Source organism: Peromyscus californicus, unplaced genomic scaffold, assembly GCF_007827085.1.
Source record: "Peromyscus californicus insignis strain IS unplaced genomic scaffold, ASM782708v3 Scaffold_20__1_contigs__length_68692818, whole genome shotgun sequence".
Lineage (NCBI taxonomy): Eukaryota > Metazoa > Chordata > Mammalia > Rodentia > Cricetidae > Peromyscus > Peromyscus californicus.
The window spans coordinates 38,698,917-38,714,229 of record NW_026294503.1 but is presented as its reverse complement, the minus strand read 5'-3'; the positions used below and the strand labels follow the sequence as shown (position 1 = coordinate 38,714,229).

The following is a 15,313-nucleotide window of genomic DNA, read 5'->3' as shown; positions in this document are numbered from 1 at the left end:
ATAGATAGAACAGGGTCATTTTGGCTCTTGGTAAGCCTCCTCAGGTCCAAGCTGTCCATCATGTTTCAAAGTGCCCACAGCTCATGCAGCTTCTACTTTACGAGCCTAAAGATACCTTTCCTTCGGTTCATGACAGTGTATGCATAGCAGACAATACATAGGTTATAAAGGTATGTCACATGCATTGTGTCCACTAACTGATGAGAGGAGTACAAAAGAAGTCACTTAGAGTTTTTACTGCCCTTTATTGGATAGTTTAGGTCTAGCATTCACTGTAGTTTGTATTTTATTTAAAATAGCTACATTCTTCAGCCTTAAAAGACTCCTTAATGCTTAAAACGCATATTTCCAGAATTAGAGAAATCATTAAAGGTTGCTTGTCAGTAGGTTTTTTGTTTTGTTTTTTGGTGGTCATGGTTGTAAGAGATAGGGTTTCCTTTTGCCTGCTGGCCTTGAACTTCTGATCCTCCTGTCTTCACACCCAAGTACTGGGATTACAGGTTTTCATCTGGGTGAAATATTTGGAGAAAGTTTTAGGTTCAAGTTCCTAAATTAGAAATGAACCAAGATTTGTACTACAGTTGATGTAAAATTGGCTTCTAGAAATGAGAGAAAATCAGGTCACAGGAGAATAAAGTAACAAAAGAGGAAGAATTGGGGTCTTACCTGGCACCTTGAAAATTGTGGTGTGGTGTTTTTGTGAGAAATCAAAAAATGGACTGTGGAGATTACAGGGGTCAGGGCTTGTATTTATTACTACTTGAACACAGGAGAGACAGAACAAGCATGTAAATCAGATCCCATGTAGAGGACATGGCTGAATGACAGTTTGAAGTGATCAGTTTGTGTAAATGTGTGGTGATCACCCAGGTAAACGTGGCTACTGCAACAAAGGGAGTCTCACATCCTATGACTGTAAGTTTGCGCTGCTCCTTTGTTTGTGCTTCACCTCTAAACACCTGAGCTTTTGCCCTCCTGCCACAGTGGCTAAGCAGTTAAATCATGTGTCTGATGTCACTTCCACCTCCAAGGATTGGTGATGGCTGAGTGGTGGCTGCATGTGCAGAGTGCTTGGCTCCAGGCCTTGCTCTTTCCCTGCTACTTCCAGAAGCCCTTTGAGAGGTATACGTGGTGGTCATGCTGGTGCCTACCTATTGATATCAGCAGGGAATTGTATATCATGATCCCAGCACTGAGTGTGAGTTGACTGTATTCACCTCTGTGCAGAGGGGAGATGATCAGCCAACATAAAACCTAACCGTGTAGAGCTTTTCCAAAGAACACAGGCAAAAATGAGTAAGAGTGTAGGGCTCATCAGTTGGGTTAATTAGGAGCACCTTTGAATGGATCTAGTTTTTTTCAAAGGTAATGAAATGTTCTCTAGTTAGAGAAAATTTAAATTACATTGTCAAATAGTGGGAAAAACAATCCTTTATATCCCAGGACTTACCTTAACACCTTCTCAGTCTTAATAAAGAACTTAATTCTTTCAAAATGGGTGAACCCTGCCATTTCATCCAGCCTTATGTTGAAGGTGTCTTTCTAGGGCATCCTCTCTGAAGAAGCCCACATCCATCCTTGAGTGTATACACCTGTCCTTTTCTTAAGCTTGTTCCTCTTTTCCTCCTTCTTCCCCTGCTTTTCTCCCCCTTCCCTTGCTTCCTGACCAACCCCTTAACTAACCTGTATTAATCTGTGTAAAAACTAAGACCTTAATAAACTCCAGTTTTGCTTAAAAAAAATAAGAGACCAGTCTTTCCATGTTGCCAAGTGGAAATGTGTTAGTGCAGGACTCATCAGGCTGGTATGCTGTTTTTCATCTGATCACACACTAGTTCTGATAGTAACATGTAATGCCTGTCAAGGTATTGGGCTGTTCATTATTTTCTATAGGATAGCAACCATCTGTAGCAATAGCTTGTTTTTGATATGTTGATTACTGATGAAATTAAATACCTCTCACTTGTACCTATTTTATCTTACTCTTACATAGGGACTATGTCTTTTGCTTTCTTTTTGGGTGAGCTTGGTCTTGTTTGTATCGTAGGCTGACCTTCAGCACTCTGTCCTTTTGCCTGGCCCGTCAAGTTCTGGGAGTACAGGTGTGTGCTCCAATGCTTTGCTGACATTTCTAATACATCTGCTTTTCTTTATTAGTCTTGAATCTTTGCCACTTTAGCCCTGTGTCTGCGGTGTCAGTTGTGCATGTTCCCTGTCCCCTTTGTATATGTGACACTCATCATACAGATACTTGTCTGTCTGTTTTTTTTTTGTTTGTTTGTTTTCGTTTTTTTTTTTTTTTTTTTGGTTTTTTCGAGACAGGGTTTCTCTGTGTAGCTTTGCGCCTTTCCTGGAACTCGCTTTGGAGACCAGGCTGGCCTCGAACTCACAGAGATCCGCCTGGCTCTGCCTCCCGAGTGCTGGGATTAAAGGCGTGCGCCACCACCGCCCGGCTTGTTTTCGTTTTTTTAAATAGTTTTTTGAGACAGCATCTCTTTGTAGCCCTGGCTGTCCTGAATCTTACTAGACCAGGCTGGCCTTGCCTGCCTGTGCCTCAATTGCTGGGTTTATGTTTCTTAATCTAGTAGTCTGGTTATTTTTTTCTCATCTTGAGACCTGTCTCCTATTGTACTTTTTGTGGCAAGGGATGGAAATGAGGTGGGCTTGCTTGTATCTTTGTTTTTAAGATGTTCAGTGACTTAAGATTGTTAAATGTGGAAGCTAGAAAGATGGCTGAGCTGTTAAGGGTACTTCTTGCTCTTCAGAAGACCCAAGTTTGGTTCCCAGTACCCATTTGGTGAAAGGCCTCACAACCACTTAAAACTCTAACTCTAGAAGACACCCTCTTCTGGCTTCCATGGGCACAAACGTACATGTGGCATACGCTTAGATGGATACCCGCACAGATATATACATAAAAAAAAACTTTAAAGAAAAGATTGTTAAATGTTTGTTTTAAAATGTTTATTAATTGGGACTGAAGAGATTGTTTGGTGGTTAAGAGCACTTGTTGTTCCTCGGAGGATGTTGGTTTGATTCCCAGCACCCACACAGTAGTTCACAATTATCTGTAACTCTAGTACCAAGGGATCTGACACCTTCTGGGCTTCTTGGATACCAGGCACACATATGTACAGAAATACATACACACAAAACACCCATACCCATAAAATTAAAAAAAAAAAATTCTTAAAGAAAAATTAAATCAGCAAATTGATTTCTGTTCTTACCTTTCTAATGTGTGTGTTTGCTTACTTCGTGTTATGTTTAGTTTTTTGAAAAAAAAAAAAAAAAAAAGTCTTACTATATAGCCCAGACTGATTCATGATCCTTTTGCATCAGTCTCATGAGGCAACTCAAGTTACAGTATATGTACCAGATCTGGCTTATTTTTTTGTTTATTTGTTTTTTAAAGGTTCCCTGTTATCCTAATGGTATCTGGTCAGAGCATGGTCTGAGAAGTGCCCTTGATGTAGTGAATGTATCTTAATGGATAGGTTAAGACCACCCCCACCATGTTTTGTTATCTAAATGCATGAAATACATGACAGAATGGAGAGAATTGTACAGTGATTGCTCACTCATGTTTCTCCACACAATCTCCACTTAACATAATTCTCTATTTGTTTCATATCATCAACATTTATAAGTGTTTTAGCCTGGATTAAAAAGTTCATTTTTTGACTAGGGATCTGTCTCAGAGCCCAACACTCTCCAAGGCTTGTATTCCATGCACAGTATTTACTGCACACATATAAATGTGCATGGGTGTGTTTATTTTGTACTCAGCCTTCTTACTACATGTACTGTGTGTTGTGTCTTTACAGAACATTAAAAGAAGCAAAGTAAAATACACGATTATCATAATGGCCTTGTTGGTTTACTCTCATGGGTCTAAATGTTAGCTTTCTGTTTGGAGGCTCTGTGTTCAGTCATAAAAACATAATGTATAAGTCTTTTTTAAAAATTCTATATAGTGATCTCTCTGTCTAATAATTTTTTAGTTTTGATATTTTTTGCCTGAGTCTATTTTATCCATTGTTTTAGATTTTTAAAAGAAATTCATATGCAGGAATACTTTCCCTGTATGGATATATGTATACCATATGCATGCTTGGTGCCTGAAGAAATCTAAAGAGGGTGTCAGATGCTCTGAAGCGGCAGTTACAGATGGTTGTGAGCCTTCCCACTGCAAGTCCAGGCTCTGTGGTGCTAGCTTTTCCTTCATTCTCAGTAACCTCTGTGTCCATATGTGCATGTTCAGTTTTATTTCCTCACCTTTTTTTTTTTTTTGCATAGCTGATTTGGGTTTTGTACTTAGTACTAGTCTTGTCATGCTAGGGCTATTTAAGTCTTCTGCTACTCTTGACTCCCATTTAGGCCCCCAACTAATCCTAGACCGTGAGTTTGGCTGCAGGGGCTTCATTTCTGAACACTGCAGTGGTGACTTCTGAGCAGAGCCAGGAATGGCACCACTTCTGCAACCCTCAGTTCCCAGTTCAGTGTCCAAATTTCAGACTTACTCATCTCAATACACATAGCTTTAGCCACGAATCTCAGTAGAGGGTCCCACGGGGCTTTATGTATACAGTCAGGGCATCCTGCAGACCTGCACATTGTAGTAACTCTACCAACCAAACCATCTTTACAGTATCTCAGTCTGCTTGTAGACATTATTCATTACTTGTGTGTATGTGTGTGTGTGTGTGTTTAAGTCAGGGTTTCACTTCCAGAATCCAGACTGGCCTAGAGCTTGGGATCCTCCTGCTTCAGCTTCAAAGACGCCAGGATTGTAGACATGTTCCACCATTCCTGTCTTCCTTTTTCATAAAGTAGGTTACTTATAAGTATGTGTATTTTAATTTGTTTACTTGTTAGTTTTGGCTTTTTGAGCTAGTCTCAAGCTGATGTTGGATTTGATGTGTAGCCTAGAATGACCTTGATCCATTCCATCTCCCAGGTGCTGGGGTTACAAGGTCATTATGCCCAGCCGTAGAAGTTATTTTATACGCAATGTTTGGTGGCAAAATTCTTTCAGTCATTTTGGAATCTTTTCCTCCCCTCGTTTCTTGAAAGGAATATTGTTAATATTTCTAGATTAATAGTTAATTTCCTCAGTGCTTCATGGATATTTACAGACACCTTGTTTAGTTCTTATCTTCCATTGTTCATATGTATTGCATAAGCTGGTCTGTTGGCTAACGGGATGCTTGTGACTTTTATTTGCCATGCCTGGCTTGTACTGTGCCTAGGAATTGACCTCTCCTCCATCCAGGTCAGGCTCAGCATTGCTTTCTCCACTTTTTTTTTTGCTGGTAGGTACCTCAGAGCCATTTACAATTTATATACTTTTTCATTACAAAAACAAAAAAGCCAAACCCTGCAGATTTGGAATATTGCCTATTCATTACCAGCTTCAAGATTCTCTTTCTTTTTCCATAAGAGAAGTCATTAAGAGTATTCAGAGACGGGTAATGCCTGAGGGGTGCTCACCAACCTAAGACAGAGTGCCTGTGTGGCCTGGGCAGGCGTTTCCATGATGGGTAAGGTGACCTGCTGACTTCCTACACAACCTTAGTCAGAAGCTCATTTTTTTAGTAAAAGGGGGACCTGTAGGGCCCTGGCCCCCGTTTTGGGTAACTGTTGCCTTGCTTACTGACCTTGACCTTGATGCTAATTCCTTGCCGGGTTCCACCCTCCTGAATGCTTAAGGGAAGTTCCTTGTCTGTGTATCCTGCATAAATGGCGTTAACAGCTTAGATGCAAGATTGTAAAACATCGGTAGCAAACTTCTGCCCTCCGGGGTTCTCCCATTGTGCTGTAAGCCTATGTTTAAGACCTCTTCCCTCCTTCGATAAACAGTATTTGGCATTTAAAAAAAAAAACACAGAACAAAAACAAACAAACAAAAAAGAAAAGTCATTAAATAGTCCATATACTTCATCAGATACTACTAGAAGAAAATTTAAAGATATGTGTGGTGATTTACAGCCTAATACAGAATGCCCCTCAGTTTTACCACATTTCAAAAGAATAGTTTTGATTATGTTTAAAATAATAAGGTGAAGCCAGGCAGTGGTGGTGCACACCACTCAGCACAGAGCCAGGCGGAGCTCTGTGAGTTCGAGGCCAGCCTGGTCTACAGAGTGAGATCCAGGACAGGCACTGAAATAACACAGAGAAACCCTGTCTTGGGGAAAAAAAAAGATGAGCCTCTAATTGTAGGAACACACTATTTGAATACTTCGTGTGTGTGTGTGTGTGTGTGTGTGTGTGTGTGTGTTCTACAAACTAAAGATTTCACTGCTTTCTCTTGTCATCCTAAGCATGACAGAATGGGTACCTTTTCTTTTGGCAGGTAGACAGTAATGTGGCAGTGAGGGTCCAGCCTCACTTGCCTCTTCATATTCCTGGGGAACCGACTGGGTAGAAGTTAGATGAGACTTCCATGTACATCTGAAAATGAGAGCCAATAAGTAGAAGGTGGCTGCAGCAGGAGGCCACAGGCTTAGAGAAATGGATCACACTGCAAGTGTAATGCACTGTTAAAATGCAGACTTCTGAGGTGGTGTTTGTGAGGGTGGACTCCTACCAACTGGAACCCTTAACTTCTCACTTTGCTGTTTTTGAGGAGAGGGAGAATTTAACCAGTCAGGGATACTTATAAGCACTTGGGTAAGGAGTTACTTACAGGAAGAACATGGCAACTTCCCAGTGGCTGCACCACTGAGAAAAATGTCTCTTCCCTCTGCAACATTTTACTTCTGCCTTTTAAACCATTTTAATCATCTTTGCATGTAGTTTATTTTGCTATGTTGTTTTTGTTGTTGTTTCTTTCCCTAGGAGAATGTGAGCAGCATCAACATAGGGATCTGCCTGAATTCCTTATACTTAACAGAGCATCCAACTCTTACTAGATATTCTGTATCCCATGAATAAGTTTGTGACTTAAAGTTAGCTGAGGTAAGGGCTTGGGGATGGGGCACTCAATACTGCACAAGTATTGAAGTCACCAGACAAGGCTAGACTCCTCAGAAACACTGATGAAAGAGGAGTGGGGTTTACATGGATGCAGGATTCATTTTCACACTTAGTTCCTCTTTAATATGTAAGTAGTGCTTAGTCTAATCTGAGGTTACCAAAGGCCTACTGTGCTGTGATTTGTGGACCTGAACATATATGTGCAGAATGAGACCTCAGGCTTTGAATAGCTCCATAAGTCTGGAACACTGTGAGTATTGTGGCTAGAAAAGAGTCCTCCTGCACACATTGCTTTCCTGTCTGTTTCATTCTGGATGCCAGTGTGGTGTCAGTGAGGAAGGCAAGGCTTTGAGTTGTTGACACAGTGACTACAACTCCCCAAGCATGAGCACACTTGCTGAGTGGCAGGACAATTTGTGCAGAAGTGAAAGGGCTTCGAGGTTGACAGAGGCAGAGAGAACAGAATCATGGTTTGGAGCAATGTTAGCTTTTAGAACTTTTCACACCCTAGCAGGTTAGTTGTTTGTTTATCTTGGTGTGTCACCTAAGGAAAGAAAAAGTATAAGCCAGGCACACAGGTGTCTTACCAGCACTTGGAAGGCCTAGGAGGAAGGATCATAAGCTACATAAGACTGTCTTAAAAAAGAAAAAGAAAAGAAAAGAAAAAAGAAAGAAAGAAAAACAAACCAAGAAATCTTTTAAAAAGACCAATAACCAAAATGAGGCCATCTGTCGGGAGAAACCAGATGTGCACAGGTTCCCTGTAGCTTAAGTGAAAATAATGTGAATGTAGAACACAGGTCAGTAGGAACCCTTTTTGCTACCAGGGTCAAACACTTGTAAGTGCTTTCAGGAAAAGGCTCTAGGCTGAGGACAGTTCTGTGGGCTCTCTGTCTTGATGCTGTTTCAGCACTGTGGGCCAGCTTGCCACATCCCTCTATGCCTGCTCCCCTATTTGAGGAACCCTAGCACTTATGTGGTTGACCCCATGGTAACTGTCTCCATGCCCAGTATTATTCTTACTCATCTCTGCCCTTACTGAGAAGCCTTCAGGTGCACAGGACAGGAAGGGTGCTGAAAATTCTGCGGTCACCACTTTGACACAGCCATGTGCCTTGGCCTTCTGCTGAGGGTGGTGGAACCATTCTGGGTCTGCCCTGCTCTGTCCAGTCAGTAGGCATTATCCACATGTGGGAATTTTGAGCCCTGGAGATAGAGCTGCTAAAACCAGGACCAGAACTTTTAGTTTAGGTAATTTATATGTAGCCATTTGCTACAGTGTTGTACAGCCCCACTCTAACTCTGATATTATTAGCCTATCATCTGTGTGTGTGTGTCCTCCATAGTCACACTGAAGCAAAGAAGGAGCCTAATACCCTAATGGTTTGCCCAAGGAATTGGAGTTCAGCAGTATCCTCAAATTGTCCTTTGAGTTAGGTTTTTGTTTGTTTTGTTGCTGTGGTTTTGTTTTTTAATCTGATGAGTTTAGATGCCTTCTGGATATATTTTTTTGGTAACTACTAATATAGTTGAGTTATAGTAAAAGCCAGTGGTTTTGTTTATGTTGTGTATGTTTGTTTACATATGGGACAATTAGATAGGATTTGGGCACAAGACATGAAGTGAAGCTGTTACAGAACAGTTTGTCATGTCTAAGCTATGGCCAAATACAGCTCAGAGAGAACCAACTTCTCATTGAAGGTGGATGATATACATATCCCTGCCTGGTTTCATGAGAGAGAGTTAAAATTTAGATAGCTGTAATAGTCTGTCTTTGCCTTTGGTGCTTCTCAGACAGGGGAGCTGCAGACCAGAGGCTGGCTCGGCACCCGAAGTGTGCCAGAGGTAATGCTGTTGAGGTTTTCCCACTACTTTTTAGGCTCATTTATTCATTCATTCATTCATTTATTTATTGTTTTTTGAGACAGAGTTTCTCTGTGTAGCCCTGGGTGTCCTGGAACTAGCTCTGTAGACAGGGCTGGCCTTGAACTCACAGAGATCCACCTGCTTCTGCATCCCGACTTCTGAGATTAAAGGCTTGTGCTACCACTGCCCAGCTCGTTTTTTATTTTATTGCTAAATAGTAAACTGAGTTCTAATGTACAAATCAGTGTTACAAATTCATTATTATTCAAAACTAGTTGGACAGAAAACCTGGGTACACCTTAAACCTTGTCTTTACACTTCGAAATTTAAAGAAGGTGGTGGTGAAGTGGCTCACTGCATAAAGGGCCTTGCCACCAAGCCTGAGGCTCAGGGTCAGCCACTGAGATGCACCTGGTGGAAGGAGAGAATTGCAAGTTCATACACGTGCTTGAGAGCACACACTCTAAACACACACAAACATACACACGTATACAATGTTATTAAAGTAATATTTAAACAAATAATGGAGTTTTCTTTACCTTGAGTAGAAGGTAACTTACTGATTATTTTTGCACACACACAAAAAAAAACGCTCCCAAGTTGTTTTTTTTTTAAATCTATATCTCTCCTTATTCCTCTTTAACTCTTCCATTTTTTTTTAATTTATTTTGCAATACAATTCAGTTCTACATATCAGCCACAGATTCCCTTGTTCTCCCCCTCCCGTCCCCCTCACCTTACCCTCAACCCCCCCCCCCCCCCCCCCATTCCCATCTCCTCCAGGGCAAAGCCTTCCCCACAGACTGAGGTCAACCTGGTAGACTCAGTCTAGGTAGGTCTAGTCCCCTCCTCCCAGGCCGAGCCAAACAATCCTACATAGGCCCCAGGTTTCAAACAGCCAACTCATGCAATGAGCACAAGATCTGGTCCCACTGCCTGGATGCCTCCCAAACAGATCAAGCCAATCACTGTCTCACCCCTTCGGAGGGCCTGATCCAGTGGGGACCCCTCAGCCATTGGTTCATAGTTCATGTGTTTCCATTCATTTGGCTATTTGTCCCTGTGCTTTATCCAACCTTGGTCTCAACAATTCTCGCTCATATAAACCCTCCTTATTCTCGCTAATTGGACTCCCAGAGATCCACCCGGGGCCTAGTCATGGATCTCTGCATCCAGATCCCTCAGTAGTTGGATGAGTTTTCTAGCACAACAATTAGGGTGTTTGGCCATCCCATCACCAGAGTAGGTCAGTTCGGGCTGTCTCTTGACCATTGCCAGCAGTCTGTTGTGTGGGTATCTTTGTGGATTTCTGTGGGCCTCTCTAGCACTTTGCTTCTTCCTATTCTCATGTGGTCTTCATTTACCATGGTCTCCTATTCCTTGTTCTCCCTCTCTGTTGTTGATCCAGCTGGGATCTCCCGCTCCCCCAAGCTCTCTTTCCCTCAACCCTCGCCTTTCATTACCCCCACTCATGTCCAGGCTGTTCATGTAGATCTCATTCCATTTCTCTGTCATTGGGCGATCCCTGTGTCTTTCTTGGGGTCCTGTTTTCCAGGTAGCCTCCCTGGTGATGTGAGTAGCAGACAAGTCATCCTTGTTTCATGTCTAGTATCCTGCTATGAGTGAGTACATACCATGTTTGTCTTTCTGAGTCTGGGTTACCTCACTCAGGATAACTCTTCCATTTTTGATGAGTTCTTATATCCCTGTCTCTGAGAAGCATCAATATGTGACTCACTGGAGGTCATAGACTACCCTTGCTCTGGTTTTCCTCACCCCATTAGCTGGACCTAACCAGTTGCCTAGCTCAGCCGAACTCATCCAAAATGGGACTGTTGGCATCCTCTGCCTTCACTGCCTATGCCAGGGTATCAGCATTCTCTCCCATGCACTTCTTACCTATCCAGGTACTCCACTGTGTCCTGAGTCTCCTGGGTCACTTGTAGCCTGCTCTTGATCAGTCACACCTCCTGCACCAAACAGGTGTACTAGTGGCCAAAGCTCTCTTGACTGGAAGGGCTTCCAGGGTATTTTCAGAGGGAAAAAAGCTGCCCTTCAGAGTTTTTAATGAACACACTCACTTAACCAGTGTGTGTGATGGGAATGGGCAGACTTACTTCCTCCTAGCAGGCTGCCCTACATCAGTAAGATCAGACCCAGAGCTCTTCTGTGAATGTACAGGCTTTCTGTTAGGGACTCTTGGCTTAGAATCACAGCAACCAAGAATGCCTTCAAGATCGCACAGTATTTGTTTTTATATGCAGCACTTATTTTCTCCTTTACAAGTATCGGAGGATGGCTTGGCCCCTGAAGTATGCCAGCAGTAGTACTGCTGAAGTTTAGTGTCAAAGTTCTTCATATGAAGAGACTCTGCTTTTAAGGAGAAAACAAGAAAAGGGAGGGCTTTGGTAGACATTTTCCTTTTCATAGCCACTGATCGTAGCCACTAATCAATCATATTAGACACAGGAGTTCTGAAAAGGGAAAGAAGGAGACTTATATGTGACTAGAGAGAAGCAGCACCTCAGGGGTTAGAGCAGGTACAGTCAGAAGACAGCACACCAGAGCCAAGACACTGACTTTTCGGTGTAATAAATGGGTTTATCGAGGAGTCCATTGATTTAGGTGCTGCCTGTTCAGGTTATAGGTTAATGAACATAATTGCATGGAGGGTCAACCATACAAACTGACATGATTCCTGGGGTTTTGATTATAGTGATTGTGAAACAACTCCTTTTTATTTATACTTTATATTCAGTTAGTTCCTACCCCCACCCCCATTTGACTCTGAAAAAGATACCTATACATTACCTGAACTTCATTTTTCTCCTTGATCCCTTTCTCTTTTTCCATGATCCTTTGTCTTCAAAGGTACATTTCATCATCCTGGAACACAGTGCCATCTAGTGGACAAACTTCTAGTTCAGTACCCAAAGTGGGAGGTAAATTTCAAAAGCAAGTCCAACTGTTTTTTCCAGTCTGTTTCTTGAGTGTTCCAAGGTTTTTAATAATAATAATGGCTGCCCCGAGTTTATGGCCCAACTTAGCAAATTTCTGGAATTTATCACATTTTGAACCAAGACAAATAACTTGAGGTCCCCCCACCCCTTTCCCCCCATTTTGTGAAATAGAGAAGATGAAATATGATTAGGGAATGACTTCCTAAATTAAAAAAGTCAAGGAGAAGAAGCAGTCATCTTTTCAGATAAATTTGAAGAGTCTGTTGTTTACTGCGCTACATGTGGTGTGAACATAGGAGAGTGGAACCTAAAAATGAGGTGGACTAAAGTCTCATGCAATAGCCAACTTTATTTAGAGCAGCGACAGTTTATACTCTGAGGGTTAAGAGTCACATGAGTAAAGTGTCCAATCACAAGGATAAGCTATATGTGGCAGACAAGGTGCATATGGCAAAACAAGTTTTTCCATAGAGGCATAAAAACCAATAACAATAGCTACTTACTCCTATCTGCTCCACTGGGAGGGGCACAAAAGCACTTTCCAAGAACAGTCGCCTGTTTTTGAAGAAACTGAGGTCACAAGACTCGTCTTGTTTGCTTGGCGTTTTCTCAGAATTCCCCTTGTACAACTCATTCTTTGGACTGTGTTTCGACAGTTTGTGTCTTAATTAGGCCAGTTGCTATCTCTAAAATACAGTTACCTAGGAGGAACTAATGTGTCTAAGGATAACTTCTGTGCCACACCTGAAGAAGAACAGTTTTATTACATGCTGCCATTTGCAATGTGGCAGTATTTCATGGATGCAATGGGGCCTCCATGATAAAGGAGAAAGAAATAAAGATTCCACTGAAATAAATTGTAAGCATGTTTTTGTATATAACTACAAAATAGTTTATCCTCTCCCATGAATATGCTGGTCAGTTGGAGCTTGATTATAGTTCGTTCTTTCCTGAACAAACAGAAGAATAAATAAACTACTTTTGTGTTCTTTCAAGTATGTTATTATTGATTGATGCTGTTATTTGTTAATATGCTTCTTTTTATATTTCAGAAAAGATGTTGGTTTAAAGCGATTTTTTCCTAAGAGTTTACTGGATTCTGTCAAGGTAATTAGAGTCTCCTTTATCATAATCAGATATGAAGCTCTGCCTGTATCCCTTTCCTACTGAAAACTTGCCTTTGATAAAGTGAAATGGTACATTTCCCCCTTACTTGGTAAAACTGCAATGGCAAAAGCTGACTGTGTGAGTCATGTTAACTTTAGGCAAGTAAATTTTCACAGATTCAGCCTTTCTTCATAGAACCATAGCTTTACTTGATGATTGTGAGTAATAACCACCTAAGTGCAAAACTAGAAATAGTTCATGCTGCAGCCCTGCAGCCAAGGTTCTTAAAGTCTGGAATGTTTTGATACATGGAACAAAAGGAATACTGTTTTAAAGGATCATGGCGAATCATGAGCACTGTGTGTACGTGCATTTACATTGTTGGTCCTCTATGTATCATTGCATCCTGTGTCTGTGTGTGCATGCACACATCACTGGGTCCTCTGTGTGTGTTTGTGTGTGCACATGCACATCACTGAGTCCTATGGGGGTGTGTGTCTGAGAGTGAGAGAGAGTATGCACACATCACTGAGTTCTGTGGGATATGTGTGTGGGTGCACATTGGGGTGTGTGTGTGTGTGTGTGTGTGTGTGTGTGTGTGTGTGTGTGTGTGTTATTTGTTGTTTGTGTATATTGCTGCATTGTCTATGTCATTCTCTCCTGTGTGCACAATATGCATCATTGCACTCTATGTGTACATATTCCTAATGGTACTCTCTGTCTCTACCATGTGGTTTTCCTGTTGGTAACTTTGGAAGTAGGTTCCATGTAGTCCTACTCCAGCAGGATTATCATTGAAGACAGAGAGAAGAGCTCTGAGTCCTGTTTCCCATCCAATCCAGAGCACACCTCCAGATATCCAGTTACAGTGGGAAAAAACAGAGTTTGGTCCAAGAAGGGTTCCATTTGCCAGCCTCACAGTATGGGGCATGGCCTCTTATTTCCACAGTGAAGAGTGTTATGTACGGATGACACTAACATGTAACAGATAAGTACATGTATATATCAACACAATACCTGTCAGGTAGCAATTCATAAACAACAGTTATTGTTGTTTTATTTTTTTATTATTATTACAAAAATATTTCTTTTTTACATTCTCTTACCTGAGACTCACACAGAATAAGGCATGCATATGAAATAATATCATATTCTGGTTCAGAAAATTGGCCCCACAGCTAAACTGCAACGTAATAGCCCTGGATTCAGTGTAAATCACACATAACTTTGGATAAGTGACTGAATCTTTTTCAGTTTTCACATCTCAACATAAAACCAGCTTCTGACACATAATGTTTATGTGAAGAGCCAGTTAGTCAATGTCTGCATTCTCAGAAGATGATCTATGCAGATGTGTCTAGAATGAGAGGAGTGGTAGCATCCTGTTACCAAGCATGGTGAAAGACTGAGTGCTACGTCTCTTAGTGTAGGGCTGAACTCAATGGCATACACTTTTTGCCAGTAGAGCTGCATTCTGTTCTTTGAATGTAGTCAGTGCTGGCCAGTGGTCTGGCAGGTCACTGTGTTGGTGCCATTTGTCAAGTGCAGTCTGTGACAAAGCCCTATGTCTATACCTGGGTGCTGCCCACTTTCAGGCCTATCACTGGTGCCTTGAGGTCTAGCCTCCTCCCCCTTTCTGGGGTTGATAGCATGCTTCCTTCTACACAGCTTCTATGTGATATCACAGGGAAAATAAATTCAGAGGGTTCTGCAAAATGCAGCAGGTCTTAATGAGAGCAATAAGAAAGTGTACCCTTTGTAGCATTTGGGGATGCTATTGCACTTTTAAATTTTCCATTGAGTTTCTGTTGTGTTAGTGAAGCACTGGAACAGGTTGTTGGGAATCCAACTCTTTCCAGTGCCTCTGTGTTACAGAACCCAATCCTGTAAGTGATTCAGAGGCTGGGAGTACAAATGTAGAAGATGTTGTACTCTTCAAAAGTTGGTGTAGATTTGGATAGAGAACAGAACTTTAAATCAGGGAGAATGGCAGTTGTGTTCCTTGGGAGTGTTGGCAGTCTCCTGGATTAGGAAGAGCCTCAGTTTATCTGGATTGTTGAGTATGAAGACCACAAAGACATGAAGCAAAGGTTCCCCTACCCCAACCTGATACAACCCAGGAATAGGAGGACTGTGGAGACATTGAAACAGTGTAAGCCATAGCACCTACAACTTGGTATTGCTATTGGTTGGAAGATGTTCTTAGCCAACATTCACTTAATGGCTGTGTTTCATGTATCAGTGATTCTCAAATGATGAGGCCTTTGGTGGCCTCTGAAAACTGCTATCTCCTCAGATTTTCCTGTGTAAAAAACAGCATGAATGTCACTGCTGTCTTTGGGAGTCTAAGACACTGTTTTAGGTTTGCAAACAATCATTGTACTCAAAACAGGGACTTG

At 41.7% G+C, this 15,313-nt stretch overlaps 1 protein-coding gene across 29 annotated transcripts in view; it reads left to right on the top strand.

Moving 5' to 3' along the window:
• Ptk2 (protein tyrosine kinase 2) overlaps positions 1-15,313 on the top strand; it is a 228,806-nt gene that overhangs the window by 107,315 nt on the left and 106,178 nt on the right. For all 29 annotated transcript variants that reach the window (XM_052747987.1, XM_052747980.1, XM_052747975.1 and 26 more), the window contains one exon: positions 12,860-12,914. In XM_052747987.1, coding sequence (XP_052603947.1) covers positions 12,860-12,914 — 55 coding nt within the window. The remainder of the gene's footprint in view (positions 1-12,859; positions 12,915-15,313) is intronic.